This window comes from Lactuca serriola, chromosome 3 (assembly GCF_051521515.1).
Source record: "Lactuca serriola cultivar US96UC23 chromosome 3, Lser_US96UC23_V15, whole genome shotgun sequence".
Taxonomy (NCBI): domain Eukaryota; kingdom Viridiplantae; phylum Streptophyta; class Magnoliopsida; order Asterales; family Asteraceae; genus Lactuca; species Lactuca serriola.
In genome coordinates, this window is record NC_136410.1 from 232751450 (window position 1) to 232774306 (window position 22857).

The 22857-nt window shown below is 31.0% G+C and overlaps 2 protein-coding genes across 2 annotated transcripts; one reads left to right on the plus strand and one right to left on the minus strand.

Annotated features, from left to right (window-relative positions):
- Nucleotides 1–3853: 3853 nt before the first annotated feature.
- Nucleotides 3854–4631, minus strand: LOC145096088 (uncharacterized). Its single transcript, XM_079033857.1, has 2 exons — nt 4587–4631; nt 3854–4471 (listed from the first exon to the last, which is right to left on the minus strand). Exons 1-2 carry the CDS (start codon nt 4629–4631, stop codon nt 3854–3856), a joined length of 663 nt encoding a protein of 220 aa, XP_078889983.1.
- Nucleotides 4632–19373: 14742 nt separating this feature from the next.
- On the plus strand, nt 19374–21367 carry LOC145093690 (pentatricopeptide repeat-containing protein At5g59600-like). The gene has a single exon (XM_079031911.1). It carries the CDS (start codon nt 19715–19717, stop codon nt 21308–21310), a length of 1596 nt encoding a protein of 531 aa, XP_078888037.1. The 5' UTR covers nt 19374–19714; the 3' UTR covers nt 21311–21367.
- Nucleotides 21368–22857: the final 1490 nt, after the last annotated feature.

A 22857-nucleotide genomic window follows, 5' to 3' on the forward strand; every position in this document is an offset into this window, starting at 1 on the left:
TTCAACATAAATAGACAACCACAAATGAGAATCCATATCTAATCAATCATCAACTAATTACATTAGATACTAATGTGTACATAAAAATTACATTTAAAATTTTAAACTAATAGTAAAAAAATTTCATTATTTATTATGATAAAAAAAATCTGTAAATCAAAAAATATACATGTTATTTAATCGCATACAAGTTTTATGTATGGCTTATTCACAATACATTAAACCATATATAACCATATTAAACTACATAATTATCCCACTGCGCAACGCGCGGACATTCGCCTAGTAGGAAATAAGCATGTGTATAAGAGTAGTTATTTTTTTATTTCACACGTAATTTGTTGTTTTTTATAATTTTTTTTATTTAAAAGATTATAAATGTAATTTATCCATGTAGTTATCTTTTAACAATTTAACCTTCGGTTAAGGTTGATTAGTGGGTTTTCAAATTGATGTAACCGTTTATTCTTAATTGATCGAAGATCTTCGTTTTTGTTATTTCAAAATTTATTCTAAGTTTTCTCTACTAATAGATTATGTATTCAAACATTATTCAACATAATGTTTGCGTTTAAAGCTTTGTTAGATGCGAAAGTTAACAGGAATAGGCTAAGTTCGCATTCAAAAGTCATGAAGAAATTTCCAATTGCATCACATAAAATGGTTACCAGGAAGAAGGATTATTTAGATGAGAATGTGGATAAAGTTGATTTTATGGTTAATTCTCATGATCATCCTATCGAAACAGATAATGATGAAGTATCAAAAGACAAAAAATTTCGATCTGGTGAAGTTAAGAAGGAGAGTAAGTTATTTTGTTTTGTTGGTAATGTTTTTCAAAATGACATTTTTAGGATTTTTTTCGGTTTGATTTTGTTCTGCCTGTATGTTTAGATAATGAGAGTCCAATTGAGATTAATTCCAGCAATTCTATGAAGAAGACAATTGACATTTCATCTAGTAATTCTTGGAAGAAGAAAAAGCCAAGGAATAATGTTTATCAGTATGTGTATAGTTCAATGAAAAAGAGAAAACGTGGTTCGATTAAACTCAAAATCATCTGATACAGAAGGTTAGTTATCCTAATTTTGTTATTCTTTAAATTAATTATTAATTTAGATTTTAATATTTTTTTGTTATACATAATTTAGATTATTTAAGTGATTCTGATTTTGAAGTTAAGAGCATTACAAGGAACAGGAAGTTGGTTAACATAAGTGATAAAAAAAATTAGTAAAAGAATTGTCTATGAACATGGTAAACTTAACTATAATGTTATTTATTTATTTTGTTGTGTATTTATTGATTTTGTTATATTAATTTTTTTATATTATTTTAAAAGGTTTATATATTGATTATTTTGTTGTAGACTTTTCTAGTGATTCTGATTTTGAGGATGGTACCAGTAGTAGTGTGAAGAGGGTGGATAAGATAGCTGATAAGAAAGTTAAAAAAAAATGGAGTTGAATTGTGCTAAAATAAAATCATTGTATTCTCGTGTTTCTCTTCATTCTATATATGGTGTTGTGAGTTCAATGAATCATAATCAAAAAGATTGTGTGAGGAGTTTGGGGTTTGGATCATTGCTAGACATGAAGACTCAAAGTATTCTAGCAAAATTATGTTATTTTGTTGTTGAATCTTTTGATCCTTTAGAGATGGTTATTAAATTGAGGTTTCTAATATTTTGGTTACAAGGGAAGATGTTAATAGGGTGTTAGGTTTGCCTATGGGGGTTGATCAGTTAAATAGTGTTGATGTAAGAGGTAACGAGGAATGGTATGAGATACAGAAAGATCAATTCAAGAAGCCGTTGTCTTTAATTACTCCAAATGATATTGTGTACAAGATAATAGAACATTGTGAAGCAGATATGGTGTTTGTTGCTAATTTTATTATTCTTGTTTGTACATGTTTTGGATCATGTAACAAACAAGGTGCATGCAATTTGAAGCTTCTACCGTATTTGTCTCAGCCATATAAGTTAGATAAGTTTGATTGGTGTACATATGTATTAAATTGTGTAAAAGAGGAAAAGTTGATTTGGAGCAGAAGTGATATTAAGACTTTCTTCAATGGTTTGATTATGCTCTAGATAAATTTGTTGAACACAAAAAAAAACCATCTGTTTTAACTTTTTTGACAAAGTTCAAGAAATCGTTCCAACTTTCAAGCTTGTTTAGACCAACGTCTAATGGAGCAAATGAGACTAAAGAGTATGCAAATGTTCTGTTAACATCATAACCAAATGAACTTAAGATGGTATGAAATACCTCTATAGATAAAGTTTCAACGTCGATGAAGTCTATATAGTCAATGATTCCTCCAAAGTAATCTCGATTTGGGTAGTAGAGGAAACTACCTCCATGGTTTAGCATGATTGAGAAGTACTTTTTGTTTTCCCATCCTGAATGAAGGTTGAAAATAAGATTATATAAGTTTTAATATTATAAGATTTTAACAATAAGGAACATACCATATAGGTCGTAAAGATCAAGATAAGCCGAGGAGTTGCGAACATCCCAAATCGACGATTCTGAAGCCATCACTGGAAATTGTAGTTTTGTTTAAGTTTATTATGATGTTGAGGAGGAATATATAGCGGTAGAAATTGTAGTTAGTAGAGGAGGTATTTAATTTTCTATCATCATTTGCTTCAAGAACTATTCTAGCCTAATTCGGCGGTTGTAGGTTTAGGTCATAATGCTATCTATACATGCAAGATGATAATGCTTATCTTGTTATAATTTGAATTTTTTTTTTTTTTTTTTGGTTTTTAAAAAACGAATCGGTATATGTTTCTTTTTATTTTGAAGTTGATTTAAAAAAAAAAAAACAAATTTTTTTTTTTTATTTTTATTTTTTTGTATATAATGATTAGATCATAGTCTTGTTATTATTTACCGTTTTTACATTATATTTTAAAGTAAATTTTAATTTTTTAATTTTTTTTCATTTTTTTTAAATATAAAATGTATATTTAATATTAGTTGAATAGGTTTTTATATGAAAGAATTTTTTGTATTTATTGAAATTAAGTCGTCTGTAATTACGAGTGTTTATATTTTTTTTAATTATTAATTCTAAATAGATTTAAGTAATATATGAAAGATTTTATGAGGTAATAAAGTATCATATATTATATTGTTTAAATGTATATATTTAATTAAAGGAGATTAATTTGTGAAAGAGTTGTTGATAAATTGAGCTATTGTTAACATATTTCTTAGGTGATATGCAGAGCATATATATGTGTGTAAGGTTTTTTTTTTTTGTTTTCATTTTTCATAAATATTAATTTTATTGGAATAGTAATTTTTCATTATTAAAGATTTATGTAATATTAAAGAATTATGGATTATTAAAGAATTCAATTTTTTTTAATATATTGTTATTTTTTTCAAAAAGTAATTATGCAATATTAAGAAAGAACAGAATGTTTGTAGTTTTAAAACTAATAAATGTATATATTGCATTATTTCATTCGCATTAGATTTAATCTTTTTAAGTAAAATGATAGTGAATGTTTAGTTGATGATTTGAAATAGTCTTAACATATATTTCGGAAGATTTGAGGCATATATATGTGTAAATTTTTTGAAATAGTCTTAACATATATTTTGATTATATCTACAATTGTAATGTCGTTTGAAGCACTTTTTATTTGTGCTTTGTATTATTTTTTCTTATAATAAATTCATATATGGTTTTATATATGAAAGTGAAACTGTAAAATATTACATTATTCATAATTAATATTAAAATAAACTTCAGAATCATTTCAAGCTTTTAATACTAAGAGTTTTAATATAGAAAAGCATAAGCACATACAAAATTAAAATTATAATATAAGTTACAGTTGTTTTTTGAAAGGCTTAAGAACATTTGAAGGATTTATTGAGCAATTTCTTAGATCATGGTTGACTAATAGCTTGCATCCTTTGCATGTGCGTTTTGGTTTAAGTGATTTAGCTATTGCTTTTTCTGCTGCACTTTTGATTCGATTCCTCTTTACACTTCCTTTTGTTTTTATCCCACTTGGTACATTGATTTTCACATCAGTTGAAATTGGAACTCCAATGATATTTTCAACAACATCTTTTATTGGAATTGAACTTGATCTAGAAGCAACATCATTTCCACAAGTTTCACTTAATTGTTGAAGAGAGTTCACCAATTCTTGTAATTTTTCTTTGTCATGAATAACCGATTCAATGCATTTCTCATAAAAAGAAGTAGCATCCTGCAAGAGATTTGAAATTTCTGTACTGCACACTCTCCATTTTCGGTTTATCTTTTGAAAACCAATATCCACTATGTTCTTTCTCCATCTATCCAGAATGTATTTTTCAGGTATCATGGTAATGTAATAATCTATAAGAACTCTAAAAGCATGACTACAAAGGATTCCAAAAAATGTGAAATGCAAACATTCACATTCAGTTGTTTCATCTTTTACATCAAAAGAAACCTGAAAGATAATAATAAAATGTAATTACAGTAATATTATTATAAAGTCAAACTAATGTTTAATTAAAATAATCATTAAGTAGCATATTTCCATACCTTAAATTCTGGTCATTTGCCTGACTTGATTTCTTTGTTGACAATTGTGCATTGTTGATGGCCATCAATCAAAACAGAATTTTTTTGAAAACACTGATAGAATGCCTTTTTTTTATTTGTTTCTGCACTTTAAGGAATGCTTCTCGTGTGTATACCAATGATGCATGCTTTTCAATTTTCATGTGGAAATAACAGTTGTGGAGAAGTATCTCTTGATGCAATATCTAATCTTTTTTGCTCATGACGTTGCATTGAAAGTGCAGTGTCAAAATTGAACATAAAATTCACAAGTAAGTTGGTTGGACTTGAGAAAACATTGAAAAATGAATTTGAACTTTCAGATCAAGATGTAGTCTTCATAAGTCCACACATTTGTATATCTCTGAAATAGGAGGGAATCCATTTGTCTCTCTTGTTGAACATATCAGCTAACCATTTATTATCCTTCAAATGAAATTCATGCAACATCAAATCCCATTTGTTCTCAAATTCTGATGGTTCAATATTCATATTCCAAACTAGTTGATTTATGCGTTTCTTGAAATCTGAATTTGAAACTACATCAGGTTCAATCTGTCATGTAAAATTTGTTTTTATAGTATATTTTCATAAGCTATTTTTAATTCAATAAATTAATCTATTTGTTACCTTTGATGGCATTTTTGACATTATGTGCCACATACATAATCTGGGAGTACATCCTTGAAACACCTTTGCTATGGAAGAAGATAACGCTGCATCCATATATGACATAATCATTGTTGGTTTCTTCTTATGTGATGACAAAAAAGCTTCTAATAACCAAGTGTATGATTCAATTGTTTCATCTGATATTAGTCCTGCTCCAACATTGATTGTCTTTTCATGGTTGTTTATAGCAGTGAAATGAACAAATATCATATTGTACCTAAAAATATTTGTAAAATGTATCCCTTATTGTATAATGTAATGTAATAAATATAAATTTTAACTGTATGTTGCATCCATTGATATAACATCAGAAAACTTGGAGTAGTTTTCTTTTCCTGTTTCATCAACCCTAAACATAGCATTTAGCACATCATCATCCAACTTATATTACTGGTATTAATGATGTAATATGAGTTTATTTTATCAACCCAAAACTTACATTTAGCACATCATCATCCAACTTTCATCAACCCAAAACATTGCATATATGATGAGAGCATTTCATGGACTAAATTGACATAGTCCAACTATCAGATAGAGTCATAGTAACAGAGTAGGTAACAGCCAATATTACTGGTATTAATGATGTAATATAAGTTCGGGAAAAGTGACCTAATAGTAGGTCTTACATCAAATCATAAGGGAAAATGTTAGCAGCCTAGGAGTCTAGGTAAAGTACTTTCAAAGTTAGGAATGTTTACAGACAAGTGCTCTACTGAGCATAGAAAAGAAAAGGCTATTCCTTAAACAAAAGAGGAAGATAAGTGGACATCTTCTACTAGCGACGGGTATCCATTGGGCGAATCCTCAGATCAGCCAGTTTCCGCACAACTTCATGAAGATGTTGTTCCTGTGCTCTCTGACGCGCCCAGAGTTCCCTGACTTTGGATCGGGATGCAGCTAACTGCTGCTGCAGAGCCTCATTGGTCCTCCTAGTCCTATCCATAGCTTCTTCTAGCTGGCGGATACGGACAGTGTTAAATTTAGAGTTGGCATCAACCTCCACAACTCTGCCAATGGTTGCTTGACCTTGTTCGACGTTCCTGGCAATCCTTCGGACCATGATGGGCAAGACTCGGTCCGTCGAACCTCCCTCTCTTATGTTGTAGAAGCTTCGGTCTCCGTTGAAAGGTAAGGGCTGACCCTGTTCATCGCTCCATCGATTCAAGGTTATTGCCCACATGGGAGTGGGACCTCGAAATGTTGGACGGGGGTTAGGGTTCGGAGCTAATGGGAGCAGGTTGCTGACTTTTGGTTAGGAGTTGGAGCTATCCGGAAAGCCTTCTGCACGGTGATCATCCAAAGGGATCGGGTGATCATCTTTTGACTCTTCCTCGAGCCATCCTCCAATGCCTTGGTTTGGATAGTACGGATCGCTGGGATGGTGGAAGCCAGCCATGCTATCTACGCGAGAATGGGGAAAGAAAGGTTAATAGACGCACTAATCTAGATTACTTACAAGATGATCGTTATTAGTCGACCCAATACTTGCATAGTGCATACCAATTACATGTAACCGTAGCAAGATAGACCTTCGAATAAGTGACCCTAACTCTAAGTCCACAATCAAACAAGAACAGGAAATGAAGCAAAGATCACAGATTCTAAGTCTATAGCGCCTTAGTCACATGTAACCATGGTGTACCCACTTAGCAACTATTGCCCTACTAGTAACGACCCTTTTAGTTCTCACATATGCAGTTAATAAAATGCAGAATACTCCTATAGTATTCTTGTTCTAACGTTCTTGTGTAGTGTGGGTAAGTTTTTAGACTTGTTGCAATATCACAATCACTCTTAGGCACATGCTAGTCACTCCTAGGAAAATGTAGTTGATCATGCTACATCCGCCCAGATGTGACTATATGTCTTTAAGCCCAATTGTGCTGTCCAACAATCTTAATACTTTGGTTATGTTCTAGTATGATACTGATCCTTTGTATTAATGGATGTGTATATACATATATTTAGTTAAATATTTTAGTATTTAAAAGTATATATTCTTGGTCAGAGTGTTTTAGTCCCGAAGTGTTTATAGTTCGTATATATTTTTTGGGTTGATATACTTGATTCACTATAAACAATGCTCTGATACCAATTTGTCACACCCCAAAACCGAGAATGGCGGAATACGTTCTGGGGTGGAGGACGTCATGTACAGTATCATAACAATGCATAATAGTAAAAACAAGCAACAACATCCACTTCATTAATATAGTAATTGTAATACAAGCGTGTTCTGTACAGTTTGTAGACACCAAAATGTAATATCAAAATAAAGAGGAGTCGTGTATGCGCTCCGTCTTCTCAAAAGCTGCATCTGTACCTGTCTATTGCCGACCTGAGAATACAAGTTGTTTTGAAAACGAATATCAGCATAAAGCTGGTGAGTTCATAAGAATTTAGTGTCGTTGCTTGTATAAAAGTGTTTACAATTATGTAACATTAAAGTTGTTATCAAGTTTGTAAATAGTGTGAATCTCTAGAAAATCCTATATTTTCTAATAAAAGTAGTCTTCTGCCAAGACTTGGTTACTTGTAGGTTTGATTCTTTGAGTGTGTAAAAGTTTTTCCCAATTAGACTCTTAATTATAAAAATATAGTTTGGACTTCGTTTGAACAAAGTAAATGGGAAATATAATGTATTATTCCAGCAGTGTTACTACCGACTGGATGGTAAATAACCACAGACTCTAGGTTGTGATATGTATTTAATACACCTCGGGGAGTCTACTTTACCTTAAATTTGTAATTTGTTAATTTAGGGTTCCAAATGTGAATCTGTATGTAACCATGCGGATAGGAGATTGAATGTATCATGACCCTCCAGGTCATACGTAGTGTGGTAGCATCCCTGGGCCTAGTCGGATCGGACTGTAGCTAGCAGTCGGGATGTGTGAGTGTCCGCCCTGTGTAGATCTATACATGTAGAGACCGCTCTCCCTCCAGGAGACTAAGATTACACGGTGAAGGCACAGTAAAGTGCCGTATAGAGAGATAGTGTCTCACATTCTGTTTTTGTATGTTCTCTTGTATTAGTGTATAGTGTGCTTCTCAGTATAATGTATTTAATATTCTTTTGTATAGTATATAGTATTCTTTTTATATAGCACTTAAGCATGTAGAGACTCATAATAGTACTAATCGTGGTAAGTATCATAGTAATGGTAGTGAGGAGTGGTAAACCTTAACTATACCTATTATAGTTAACTGTCATTTTGCAGTCGTTCTTGGATACTCATAAGTATTGAACTTAGTGAAGGTATTCATATCCAACACAAATACATACAATATATAACTAAGAATTCAACGACAATCGGACATATAACAATATACCCTAAGACCCCAATCAAACAAGAACAGGAAATAAGACGAGCTATCAGTCCTAAGTCCTTCAAGTCTTACTTATATAAATATATTGGTGTGGATATATTTTAGAAACATAAGAAGTTTTAAAAGAATTTGAAAATAGTTTTTATAACAAATTATCATGAAAATGAATTTGAAAACATTGAAAGCAGTTTTGATGGCAAAACGGTTAAAAGTATACATATCCTTTATGATTGTAAGCTACAAATCACATGTGATTGATACTATAAATTGTTGGATTCAACTTATATTCCCCCCCCCCATAAAAGCATTTAAAAACATTTGAAAGGTTAATTAAGGGGTATGAACTCACCTGCAGCGAGTGGATTGGATGGAATGCCAGGTGGGATGCTAGGTGTCAAGTGAGGACTTGAACACGCCCACAGATCCTATGTAACATACAGTGGAACATGATGGTGTCTAATTAGTCATTTTATCACCAATGTAGTAAGTGAAGGCCCTTTAGTGCATGAAAACACTTTGCTACAAGTGCAAGGAGTGCTAGGGGTTGCTTTCATAGAGTGTATGGCCTCACTAAGGAGTTTACACTTCAAGTGACTATCCTACACGAGTTTGCAGTTAAGAGACCACCTCCCCCATGATTTTACGACCGTAAACTCATGGGAATAGTGAGTTTGTGTGTTTAAAGGTCTTTTGCATCACTAGGAAGGGCTCTAAGGTCAAAACAAAGGTCTTGGGAAGTGATTAGGGTTCAAAAGGGTACTCCCTTGGAGTTTGCAGTCCTTGGACCACTCCTTAGGAGTTTACGGTCGTAAACACTAGGGTTTATGGCCGTAAACCCTTGGGCACATTATTTCCTTAGTGTTTTGTGGTCCTAAGCTCATTCATACAAGTTTTATGTCCATTACACATGCTAAGGAAGGAGTTAGGGACACCAAAACACCCTTTATGGTGTTTACGGTTTTGGTGTTTACGGTTCATGAATGTTCATGGACCGTAAAACTCATGTTTACTCCCCTAAAGGCATGATTTTGGGTTTCTAATTTCATGCATGCAAGTTTCTAAGTCATAGATAAGCATTAGAAGGGTTTTGGAGGGATTTTGGGGCTTCAAAACCCCCTTATAGGAGTTCACGGTTTTGGGAGGTGTTCCCCAACCGTAAACTCTAGTTTCTGAGGTATTTGGGTGATTAAATCCTGAATTTGCATGGATACAAAGCTAAACAACAAGCTAGGAAGGATTACTTATGGTTTTTGGAGCTTGAATGAGGTGTTTCTTGGCCAAAACTCACTTGTAGAGAGAGAGTAGAGAGAGAAAGCTTCTAGGAGTGAGAAAAGGTTCAAGTGAAAGCCACTCAACCCTTATATAAGGCTTGAGTTGGCGGCCAGGTGGGGATCCACCCCATACCGTCGTTAAACGGAGTTTAAAATTTTACCCGATTAAATGGTCGTAACCCGGCTTAGTCGTAAACTAAAAATTTTCCCAAATAAATTCGAGGGTTTTACAAGTGTTTTTATTTCGATTTAACACTTATGAAATAAAATAAAAACATTAATTTATTTGTCTAACCCAAATGTTAACGAAAATAATAATAAAAATATTTTATTAACGGAAATGGGTTACAGTAACGGAATAAATTTCAGGTTGTCACAAAAATACTAAGACGATGATGTGGAGAGCAGATGCTTTCTTCATTAAATTATGTAAGTGGATGGTTATGTGCTTCTTTAAATGCATATACAGTGATTGTATTTGTTGCAGCATTTCTATCAAAACCAATCATAGACATACATCTCGTGACTTTAGAATATGATTTCCTTTCCTGTATTTTTAGTCTTTTGGATGTAAGAGTATCAATGTTTTTTTTTTTTTTTTTGATTTCCATATCTGTTGCATCTTACTTGTTTTTTTCCTTAGACTGTGGTCACCATATGAGGTTGTTGTTCCTAATCTAATTCCAAAACCAACTGCTTTTGCATAATTTCTATACATTTCAATTCCTTCATTTACACTTGACACAATTTGTCCTTTTTTAGGAATCAAATCTGTAGCAACATGTGGAATGTACAGATCATCTTGATTTATATAAGATGTTCCTGTCCAATATTCAAAAAGCTTAATATTGAATTATAGTAAATATGTTTATAATTATTTATTTAATATAAAGTATGTAAACATGCCTTTATCCTTTTCCTTTGTTGTCGAACTTGTAGTTCCTTTAGAAGGTTGAATGTAAGATTCAGTTTCTTCATTTAAAGAATTATTAGTAATGCTGAATATAGTTTAGTAATGTAAGTCAAATTTAAATAACGAATAATAACATCAGAAATATACTTCTTATAATTTATTAAAACTTGCCTTTATCACCATCGTTGCGTGTTAATTTTGAAGGCCCAATAGTTAAAACATTGTATGAGTCTTCCGATTCATGATTTCCTGTCCAATATTCAGAAAGATTAATATTGAAATAAGTATGTATATGTATATGTAAACATGCGATTAATCTTTTTTTTTTTTTTTTTTTTTGTGGATCCTGAACTTCCTTTTGAAGGTTGAATGCAGGTTTCAGTAACATTGTTAAAAGAAATTTATTGAATTTTTAATATAGTGTAGTAATGTTAGTGAAATCTAAATTTTGAATATTAAAATCACAAATATAGTAATTATAATGACTGAAAACTTGCCTTTATCACCATTGTTTAATGTTGATATTGAAGTTCCGATAGTTAAATCATTGGAAGATTCAATTGCTTTATCAATTAAATAAGTAGAACAAATCTGTTCATATTCTTTAGTAGACATCTCTTCCATTTGATATCGTAATGAAATCAATGATATTAATGCAGATGATTTCGTCGATCATAATCAGACTAAAGAAGTTCATTGAAATTAATATGTTAGTTTTTGTTTGCGGTTATTAATATGAACAACTTACTCAATCACGTTTTTATGTTAATTACTTTCTTACCCTTTATTAATAATTTTAAGTAAACAAATGAAGAAAACATGAATAATGATGTGGCATTATCTGATTGGTTCCTGCATTTTCACATATTGTTTGCATTTTTGCATGAACCTTCCCATATATATATATATATATATATATATATATATATATATATATATATATATATATATATATCCTAATAAATAAAAAAGATATGTTTATCATATGTCATATTCTTATTCAATTTGCCACATGTAATTTTATGGTTATTTTAAATTAATTTTTATTCCACATGACATTTTATGGTTTTTTTCTATTTTATTAATTACACATATTATTTAAATCTAATAATAAATGCATATCAATTTCATTAATGGACTTTCCTTCTAGTTTCAAAATTATTAAATTAAAGTTTCATTATTTTTCTTTACTTATTTATCTAAATTATTTGTTTAAATTGAAAAGAGAAAAAAAAAACACTTTAATTTTTATAATTCAATATTTTTCTTACCTTTCTTATAAATTCAAACTTCTCAAATATTTTGAATTTTTATTTAAATTTTCTTTTAAATCATATCCATGTAATATCATCTGAACCATTGTTCTAATTTTTTTAGCAAAATGTCTATAATGCCCTTATATGCAAAATTTTCTTAATAAAAACATTATTAATATGTGATGTATGACATAGTAACTATGGTAGACCATCACAATCTTAGCCATTAAGAATTATAATCCAATGGTCCAAATCTAGTCATACGGTCACACAATAATTGTAATTCATATTTAATCCTAACCTATATATATATATATATATATATATATATATATATATATATATATATACACACACATACTAGCCGTTTGCCCGTGCAAAGCGGCGGCGGCGAATAGTTTCTTTCAAGCAATTAGTTCCATTCGGAAACATGTTATATTTCTAAGAACACTTGCACCATTATCGATCGGTTTCACAAAAATAAAAAGTACAATGCCAAAACCAAAAAATATTGTGGTGGTGGATTCCATAGAGGAAAAGGAGATGAAGATTTGAATTAGTCTCCAGTCAACTATATTTTATGCAAAAAATTAGGGAACTCCAATTTGAATGAGCTTTTAAATTTCAAACGATTTGTCGAAAAGAAGTGTTTCAGATTTCGAATGCACCAGATACCAGAGAAGAGATATTTTAGGAGTACAAGTTGGGTCAAAATTGATGAAAATATTAATTCAATCCCTAAAAATAAGGAAATACTAATTTAAATGTGTTTTTAATACTTGTATCCCTAGCACTATCATTTGTAAGATATATATTATAATATTATTATATTAATAGCTGGTTGTATTTTAAGCTTAAAGACTTGAACGTCTTAAAAAATATTATTATTATATTGATTCTATTTATAGAAATAGTAAGATTTCTTTTATAAGGTAGTATAGATCAAACGATTTGTCGAAAAGAAGTGTTTCAGATTTCGAATGCACCAGATACTAGAGAAGAGATATTTTAGGAGTACAAGTTGGTTCAAAATTGATGAAAATATTAATTCAATCCCTAAAAATAAGGAAAAACTAATTTAAATGTGTTTTTAGTACTTGTATCCTAGCATTATCATTTGTAAGATATATATATTATAATATTATTATATTAATAGCTGGTTGTACTTTAAGCTTAAAGACTTGAACGTCCTAAAAAATATTATTATTATATTGATTCTATTTATATAATTAATTCAATCCCTAAAAATAAGGAAATACTAATTTAAATGTGTTTTTAATACTTATATCCCTAGCATTATCATTTGTAAGATATATATTATAATATTATTATATTAATAGCTGATTGTACTTTAAGCTTAAATACTTGAACGTCTTAAAAAAATATTATTATTATATTGATTATATTTATAGAAATAGTAAGATTTCTTATATATATATAGGGATGAGCAAAAGGACCGAACCGGCCGGAACCGGACCGGAACCGGGAACCGGCTTCGGCCAAAATCAAGAACCGAACCGGCCCGGCGGTTCTACCGGTTTCAGTTCTACCGGTTCCGGTTCCACCGGTTCTCGGTTCCTACCGGTTCTTGTCGTGTCTTCAAATGTTGGAACCGACCCTCGAAAAATAGCATCATACGGTTCCGGTTTTTACCGGTTCTACCGGTTTTTGCCGGTTCTACCGGTTTCGGTTATATCGGTTCCGGTTCCTACCGGTTCCCGGTTCCAAAAATCCACAAAAATAACGTCCCAGTCCCGGCCCGACCGGTTCCATCGGGTTCCGGTTCCGATACCGGTTCCCCGGTCCATATGCTCATCCCTATATATATATATATATATATATATATATATATATATATATATATATATATATATATAGGGTTGGGTTCATTTGACACCATCTATATTTTGTGAGACATGATGACCAAATCTTAGCCCTTGATCAAAACTGATATGTGGTTTAGATTTAATCAAAAAAACAAAATACTGGCGGTGGCAGTTTGTGTAAATAACACAAACTTTGTAATTAACTAGAAAATACGGAGGGGTAGAAATGTAACTTGGCACATTCACAAACGCATTCATATGGTTTTCATTTCCCAAAACCCTTTCATCAATCGCAGACCCTTCCATCACAAATTTGTTTCAGATTAACCCTAAATCGATTGCAAAGTCGAGCTCTTTATTCTGATTCTAGCTCGAATTCATCCTCTGATTCATACTCGAAACAAATCCTAACTGATTCACGTAGCCAAAAACGATCAGAAAACCCTCGGTCAATCTCGATTATCAACAAATTCTTATTACTTCAAATTCATAACTTCAACCTTCTTATTCAATCTCGATTATCAATCATTCCTTCACAAAACAGGTATTAATTTAAGCTATTCAAATTTCAGATTGTGTAATTGAACCGATGAATAATTTGGGTTGTACAGATTCTAAGTCGAGTAACCCTAGTATATCAAATCAAAACATAGATTATATCCTCGTTGTTAACCATTCTCCCAATTGAAGCAAAGTGAATCAAAGATAGTTAATTTCGGTTTCTTGTTTACAAAAACTGAAGATCAAACCTAGAAGATCGCTAACGAATCAAAATCATATATACAGGTTCTTTCTTTCCTTAATCTATCATCCTTTAAATTCACATAAACCCTATCCTTCTAAATAGAAGGAATCGACGACCATTCAAAATCATAAACCTTAATTATGTTATTCAGATTGTTTCATTCTAGTTTTACGAATCGACTTTAGAACTCATACCCGTCAAAGGCTTTGATTTCACCTTTCAACAATGTCTTGTTCGAGAGAATCAGATTCCAATTCCCCTTCTCAATATAAAAGATGAATCACCAATGTCATTATATGAAGTAGATAGAGTGATTAAAATAACATGTATTGAAGTCTAGTCTAAAGAACCAAAGAGAAGTAGTTAATTCAAAAATAAAGGACACAAAGCTATTTTCCAACAAAAACTCAATCTTTAGCTTTCAAAACAATATTCTACTAGTTCTGATTTTGTATGGTACAATATCTAATCATTCTGTTTTGTTTTGTATATGAGCTTCTAGTATACTTTTATAGTAATTCTGAGTTTTGTATGCTAGAGTTAGTATTCTATCCATTCTAATTTGATGATGAATTGCTAAATATCGAAATTGTTGATGATTTTTTCATTGATTCTTGTTGATATTTATTTTATAATAGAAAAATTGATGAATAATTGCTGAAAATCGATCATGTACGATAATCCTTTGATAATATAGAATTGATGATGAATTGTTGAAAATAAATGTTGAAATCTAGAAATTCCTTATCAGTGTATGTAAGAGAGAAAATGATCATGAATTGTTAAACATTTATGTTTAGTATAATATTCTAGTCATTTTGATTTTGTATCACATATTATTCTAATCATTTTGATTTGTGTAGTAAAAATTTCTAGTTTTTTGGTTTTGTGTATTAGCTTCTAGTATAATATTCTAGTCCTTCTGGTTTTGTATATTAGAGTTAGTATGGTAGTCATTCTCATTTTCATGTTGAATTAATGAAATCGATTGATTATGAGTTGTTGATAATCCTTATGTAATAGCAAACTTTATGATAAATAGCTGAAAATCGATAATTGTTTTTAATCCTTTAGTAATAGCAAAAAATTTTGATGATGAATTACTGAAAATCGATGTTCTGATATGAGATTACAAAAAATCGATGTCTAAAATCAATTATTTATGATAATGCTTCAGTAATAGAGAAATTGATGATGAATTGTTGAAAACCGATGTAATCTCGAAATTACTTATAGATGTCTATAATAGAGAAAGTGAAGATGAATTGTTAAACATTGATGTTTAGTACAATATTCTAGTCATTCTGATTTTGTATAGTATATTATTCTTTTAATTTTTGATTTGTGTAGTAAAATATGTAATTTTATTTTGTATATTAACTTCTAGTATAATATTCTAGCCATTCTATTTTGTATATTAACTTCTACTACAATATTTTAGCCATTCTGTTTAGTATCATGTTCATTCCCATTTTTATCATAAATTGTTGTAAATCGATTGCCGATGAGTTGATAATCTTATGTAATAGCAAAGTTTATGATATATTAGTAAATTGTTGAAAATCGAAACTTGCTTATAATCCTTCAGTAATAGCAAAATTCTTTGATGATGAATTGCTGAAAATCGATTTCTGATATGAAATTATATAAAATCGATAAGTAATCAATCCTTTATGATAATCCTTCGGTAGTAGATAAATTGAAGATGAATTGCTGAAAATTAATGTTGAAATATCGAAATTCCTTATCGATAGAGAAACTGAAGATTAATTTTAAAACATTGATGTTTAGTACAATATTCTAGTCATTCTGATTTTATATATCATATTATTCAAGTCATTTTGATTTGTGTAGTAAAATATTCTAGGAATTAAGTTTTATATATTAGCTTCTAGTATAATATTCTAGCCTTTCTGAAACTATGTTGCTATAAAGAGTAAGAAGTAAAGTACATTGTTTATAGTAGTAGAAAGATTAAAGTATGTTGCTATTTTCCGTAATTCTAGATATTCTGATATGGCATGCTTTTGGTTCATAATTGATATTCTACCATTCTGATATGATAGATCGTATGGTACTTCATAACTTATTATTCAACTGAATATTATGATTTCATTTAATAAGTTATACTTATAATTTTAGTGTCTTATTGTTTTTCAGGAACATGAAGAAATGTTTGAAAAGGCCTTCTAGAAAGTTTTTGTAGAAAAAGAGAATATGGAAGAAATTGTTTTTAATTGTATATCGATGTTTCCAAATGAAACTAGAACATGGAATTGGCAAAACAGTTCAATGACTTATTTTCGAGTACAATTTTTTGAAGTACCAATAAGCCAGAAAGTGGATAAACGCATGTTGGAATGGTAGAAACTCAAAATCAAGGGACAGAGGAAAGGATTAAAACCGAAGATAGTGAAATGGAGGATAATGATCAAAATGCTTAAAATCAACATATATGGATACATTTGTGAAATTAAATAGGGAACTCACTTTGGAGCATTTTTTTTGTCAAATTCTAATTTAGATGTCGAAAGGATAAATACATAATGTAATTAGATGTACATAACATTGTTCAATTTATTCTAGTATGAAAAGACGATAATATATATAGAGAACATTTTGCAAACTATTCCTTGAAAATATTGTTCATTGTTAAAGATTTCCTTGTGCAAACTATTCTAATTAACATATAAAATGAACTTATATTACATAAGATTCTAATGTTATATTTAATATTCTGAATATATATACCATTCTAACATAATAATTTAATTTATGTTGTCTATATTCAAGTCACAACTTAATATTTTTTTGGAATAATGTTATAGGATGTTTGTATATGTAGAACATTATGAATAGAATGTAATACTAAATGATTATATGAACATCAAATATCGAACTAGAATATAACAATATATATGTAAGAAAATTAAAATAATGCACAATTTATTTGTAAATACTAATGTAAAAGTAAACACTTAGAATATAGTGTTATCGTTTTATTCAATTACCTCAAATACATCACTTGAAACCAAATAAAAAAATATAAGCAAATTTACAACATCCCACTACATTGAATGAGACACTCCAGGAAATTATTATTGAACCACATTCTCTACAGTTCCATTCAAGACTTACCTAAAAAGTTGGAATGATAGAAAACATGAAAGTTTTATCTAATTTCATAACTGTATGTACCACTTTACACTATGAAAGGGTTGAAAGGGGTTTGATGGGTATTAGGATACATATATGTTGCAATAACAATGTTTAAAGTTGCACAAATGTAGAGAACAATTTCAACAAGAAAGAAATAAAGAGAGTGTAGGGAGTAAATTAAACCATCTTCATTACAAATTTTGATTCTAAAGATGAACCAAGTCCTCATCATCCATCAACTTCTTAGCCACTTTGACTCTTTATGGACCAAGCACCATTGAAACCAACATGTCAATATGCTTCTTAAAGTTCTCATCATTAATTAATGGTGGCAAGATATGGATGATATGTTTCTTCCAACATATGCACTGAACAATTGCATTGATGACAGTTGTATGTCCTTCAATCATTGACAAAAAGAAGTACACCGGTGAACACTAAGTTAAGAAAAACAACTTGGAATTTGGGGAAAATATCATTAAATAGTAACAAAGTTTAAGGGTGGGAAAGGAGTGATATATCAGACTCTACATCACACTCTTTATTCATTCAGGACTTTCATCAAACAGGTAGAGTGCGTGTATAATATAAGATAATTGGCTCAAGAACAATAATAGTTATGTACATACCTCATTGATTTTATAGAATGAGCACAAAATAACACGAAGATACATTATTTTTGCTTGCTTATCTTCATTTAATATGTGCTCGAATGCACAGAAAAAAAAAACAAAAGCTTGAAATTGATAATCGATGGTTGAAGTCAAAAACTTGAAATGATAATAGATTTAAGATGAAGTTAAATTGATAAAACACCTAATTTGATAGTAAACTCAAAGCATCAATCTGATGGAAATCGATAGCAGTTGATGATTGATTACCAATGTTGATGAATGGCTAAGAATTGTTGATCTGAAAGCGATGAAAACTCAGGGGAATAAAACAGAAAGCTTGATCAATTGATGAAATCATGACGTAGAGTAAAAAGTACAGCTTGAAAGATCGTTAGTTATTGTTGAAGATGAAGATTAGCATAAATCGACTGAACACTTGAACTTCTACCTTGGATGAAATTGATGATCACAGAGCTACAATCGATAAAAATCTTGTAATGAATTGTTGATGTCGATAGATGAACATAAACCTCAATACCCAAATCAAAGCAAATAGAAGATTGATCAGTGTGAATCGAAGATGAAGGAATGTTGATCGATTAGTATGAATTGGTAGAAAGAATCGAAGTAGCTGGGTTTTGTGATAACGTGAAGATAATAGATCTGGTGATCTAAAGTTTAACCTAATGACTAATCTACCCCTAATTAACTAATCTTTTAGATTAATTAGTGTTAATCACATTTTGTTATGAGCCACAAGATCAGTTTTGATCTAAGGTTTAGATTTGGTCCCTGTGTCTCACAAAATATAGATGGTCTCAAATGAACCTCTCTCTCTCTCTCTCTCTATATATATATATATATATATATATATATATATATATATATATATATATATATATATATATATATATATATATATATATATATATATATATATATATATACCTATCGTTGTTCCTCAATACTTTCAGAAAAATAATAAAAATTTGATGTATTTTCTATAATACAAAGAAAAGAAGGATTATCATTTATCAAAGTGCAAAACCTGGTTAATGCCTACAGCTCGGGAGTATTATTTGTGTAGCTTGAATTGATGAACAAATTTGACGGACCAATCACCTTGGTTTCTCACCTTCTCTATCTTCTCGCCAGCATAGTGACGAGTCTCCGGTGGCGAGTCCCCTAGCGAGCGCCAGGGGCGGTGTTCTCTTCGTGTTAGCGAGCGTAAGGATCCGGTAGCGAGCCCCCACTCCGTTCAGCCTTATTATAGCACGACCCAAATATAATTCAGTATATCTCTTTTTGCAATCCTCAACTTCCCAGCTATTGTTTCATAGAATGAAATACCCGTTCCTTGTAAATCAAAACCCCTTTTCTCCACATCATTTTGCCACCTTATTACAAAAATGCTTAAAATCAAAATCTTTAACACCATGCAAGCAAATCCATGCTCTCATCTTAACTTCAGGCGTTGACATGAATTCTCTTTCTCTACATTCAAAGTTGGTAGGTGTTTACGCAAACTGTGGTTGTTTCACTTCCGCTCGTTCCATGTTTCAAATCACTGAAAACCTTAATGTTTTTGCTTACAATTGGATGATTTCGGCTTTGACATTCAATGGGTTTTTCAAAGAAGCTATAAACTACTTCTCTTTACTTCAACAATCAAAAAATCTTGTTCCTAATAGCTACACTTTTCAGTTCCTATTGAAATGTTGCGTCGGTTTGAGTGATCCAAACAAGGGTAAAGAGGTTCATTGTGTGACATACAAATTCGGGCATCACGCCAATTCATCTGTCGTCAACTCCTTGATCGAAATGTACTGCAAATGTGACTCCCTACTTTACGCCCGCCAACTGTTCGATAAAATGTCTCAACCAGACATCATTTCTTGGACGAACATGATTTCTGCCTATTCCAATTCCGGGCAACTCCAAGAATCACAATCACTATTCAACAAGATGATATTAACAGGATTAGAACCTAACGAATTCACATGGAATGCATTGATAACTGGATATGCTAGAATCGGAGACTGTGATGGATCATTCACCTCATTCTCTAAAATGACCAAAACCGGTTTGATTCCTGATGTGGTTACATGGAACACCATGATTTCTGGCTTTGTTCAAAGTCAACAAACCATCAAAGCCATGGAATTATTCAACCAAATGTTGGTAGCCAAAGTCAAACCCAATCCTATAACCATCACCGGAATCCTCCCTGCAATCACATCCATGGGCTCGGTGAATTCTGGGAGAGAAATCCATAGCCAAATCTTTAAAACAAATATGCATACAAATCCTTTCATTTCAAGTGCCCTAATTGACATGTATTCCAAATGTGGGTGTGTCAAATTAGCAAGAAAAGTGTTTGACACCACAAGCTCCAAGAACATTGCTTCATGGAATGCAATGATTGGATGCTATGGGAAACACGGGATTATCGATTCAGCTATTGAACTATTCCACAAAATGGAAGAAGAAGGAGTTGACCCGAATCAAATCACATTGACTTGTGTTCTTGCTTCGTGTAGCCATGGTGGATATGTGGACAAAGGTTTGGCGATCTTTATGCGGGTCAAAGAAAGTCAAAAGGTCAAGATTAGGGATGAACATTACGGTTGTGTTGTGGATATGCTTTGTAGGTCAGGGAAGATGGAAATGGCGTATGATTTGATGCAGGAATTGGGTGTCGGAATCACTGATTCCATGGTTGGGGCTTTGTTGAATGGGTGTGTGGTGTATGATAGGGGAGATTTGGCTAAAAAGATGAGTGAGGAGGTGGTGAAGAGGCCAGGAGGGTTTGTTGGTTTGTGTAATGTTTATGCGGGTGAAGGAGAATGGGAAAAAGTTGAGAGGTTAAGAGAAGTTATGAAGGTGCATGGGGTGAAAAAGGAACATGGGTTTAGTTATTTGTTTGATAATATGTAAATTTTGATATTTATATAAGGTGGAAATGAAATTTGTTTCCATATTGGCATTTTTTTTTATCAAGTTCATTCATACAGAAATAGATATATAAGTTACTTTGGGCCGAATATTTGAGTTGCGCTTTTTTAAATTCATGTTGGGTTTAAACAATTTATAAAAATTAGAGATTAATATTTCTCCATAAAACATAGATTCTTCTTAGTATTGTTGAGCGTGATTTCGATTAATGTGATGTTGATGATCACCTCAAAGTTAAAATTATGGTAACCTAACTCCAAGGCTATGCCTTAAATTGGTGGGAAATCTTGAAGAAACAACATCGCGTGGAAGGAAGATCTAAGTCTAGAACTTACAAGAAAACGCAAAAGGTTCCCTAAAGTAAGTTTTTACCTTAATACCTTTTATAAGTTTTTCGAGCATCATTACTTGTTCCGAAAAATTTTGTATGTAAAAGAGTTTATCAACAAATATGAGATCATGAGATGAGATGCAACTAAAGGAGAACAAGTGATCGTGAGATTTTCGGGTCTTCTCCCATGTGGTTAGTTTGCTAACTTATTGGATGCATAACAATGTGTATCGATTGACCTTAAAAGTAAAGAAGAAACAAAGACCAAGGCAAAGGTATTAGGGATCGAGCTACTAACACAAAAATCGTTCCACCATCCATAACCAAGGCCAACCCCACCATGGGCCTCAGTAATGGTGACACTAGGATACCCGATGTTACAAATGCTAAAGGTTTATGTTTGAATAAATCCAATGTGACCATTGCTAAAGAAGAAGAAATCACCCTTAATAAGATCATAATGACCCAAACAACAATATATATGAACATGAGGATTGTTGGAACTAATGTGGAATGAACAAAGAAATAATGGTGTGTTGTTATTACGTGTATCTATGAGGTCACACACTTAATAACATAAAAGGGAACATATGAATAATAAATATTTATAGAATATGTATTTTATTAGTTATCAACTTAAATAAATAAAAATAAAAGAGTTTATTTGTTATTTATTCATCAAGTGATAACCGGTTAGTTGTAATTAATTAAATAAAAGGTTTATTACTTAATTAAAGGCTTTGTTAATCAGTAATTAATAAGTTTTAGTTTTGGGCTTTTATTTAGTTGATGAGAAAAAGTTTTATAGAATCCCAAGTTATCATTAAATAAAAAATGGTCATCTTATCTACTTTCGAAAATCTATATATCTATATATCTATATGTATATTATAATATAGATCATTTTTTTTCACCATATTCATTTTAAACGTCTGCAACTATTCACTTTTCAATAATTAACTACTATAATTCAAAAGTTTTATAACTTCACACACTTAATTATTATATATGACACTTAATTGGTTAATAATTTAAGATAGCATATATATAGTTGACATAGGTAGATGAGGTTGCTAGAGTTTGGAAAACAACATAGAGGAAGAGATGACTTGAAAAAATACAAATTGTACTTTTGGGATGCATTTATTTACATTGAACGAAGAATCATATAGATAAAATGTTTTAAAAATCAGTTTTT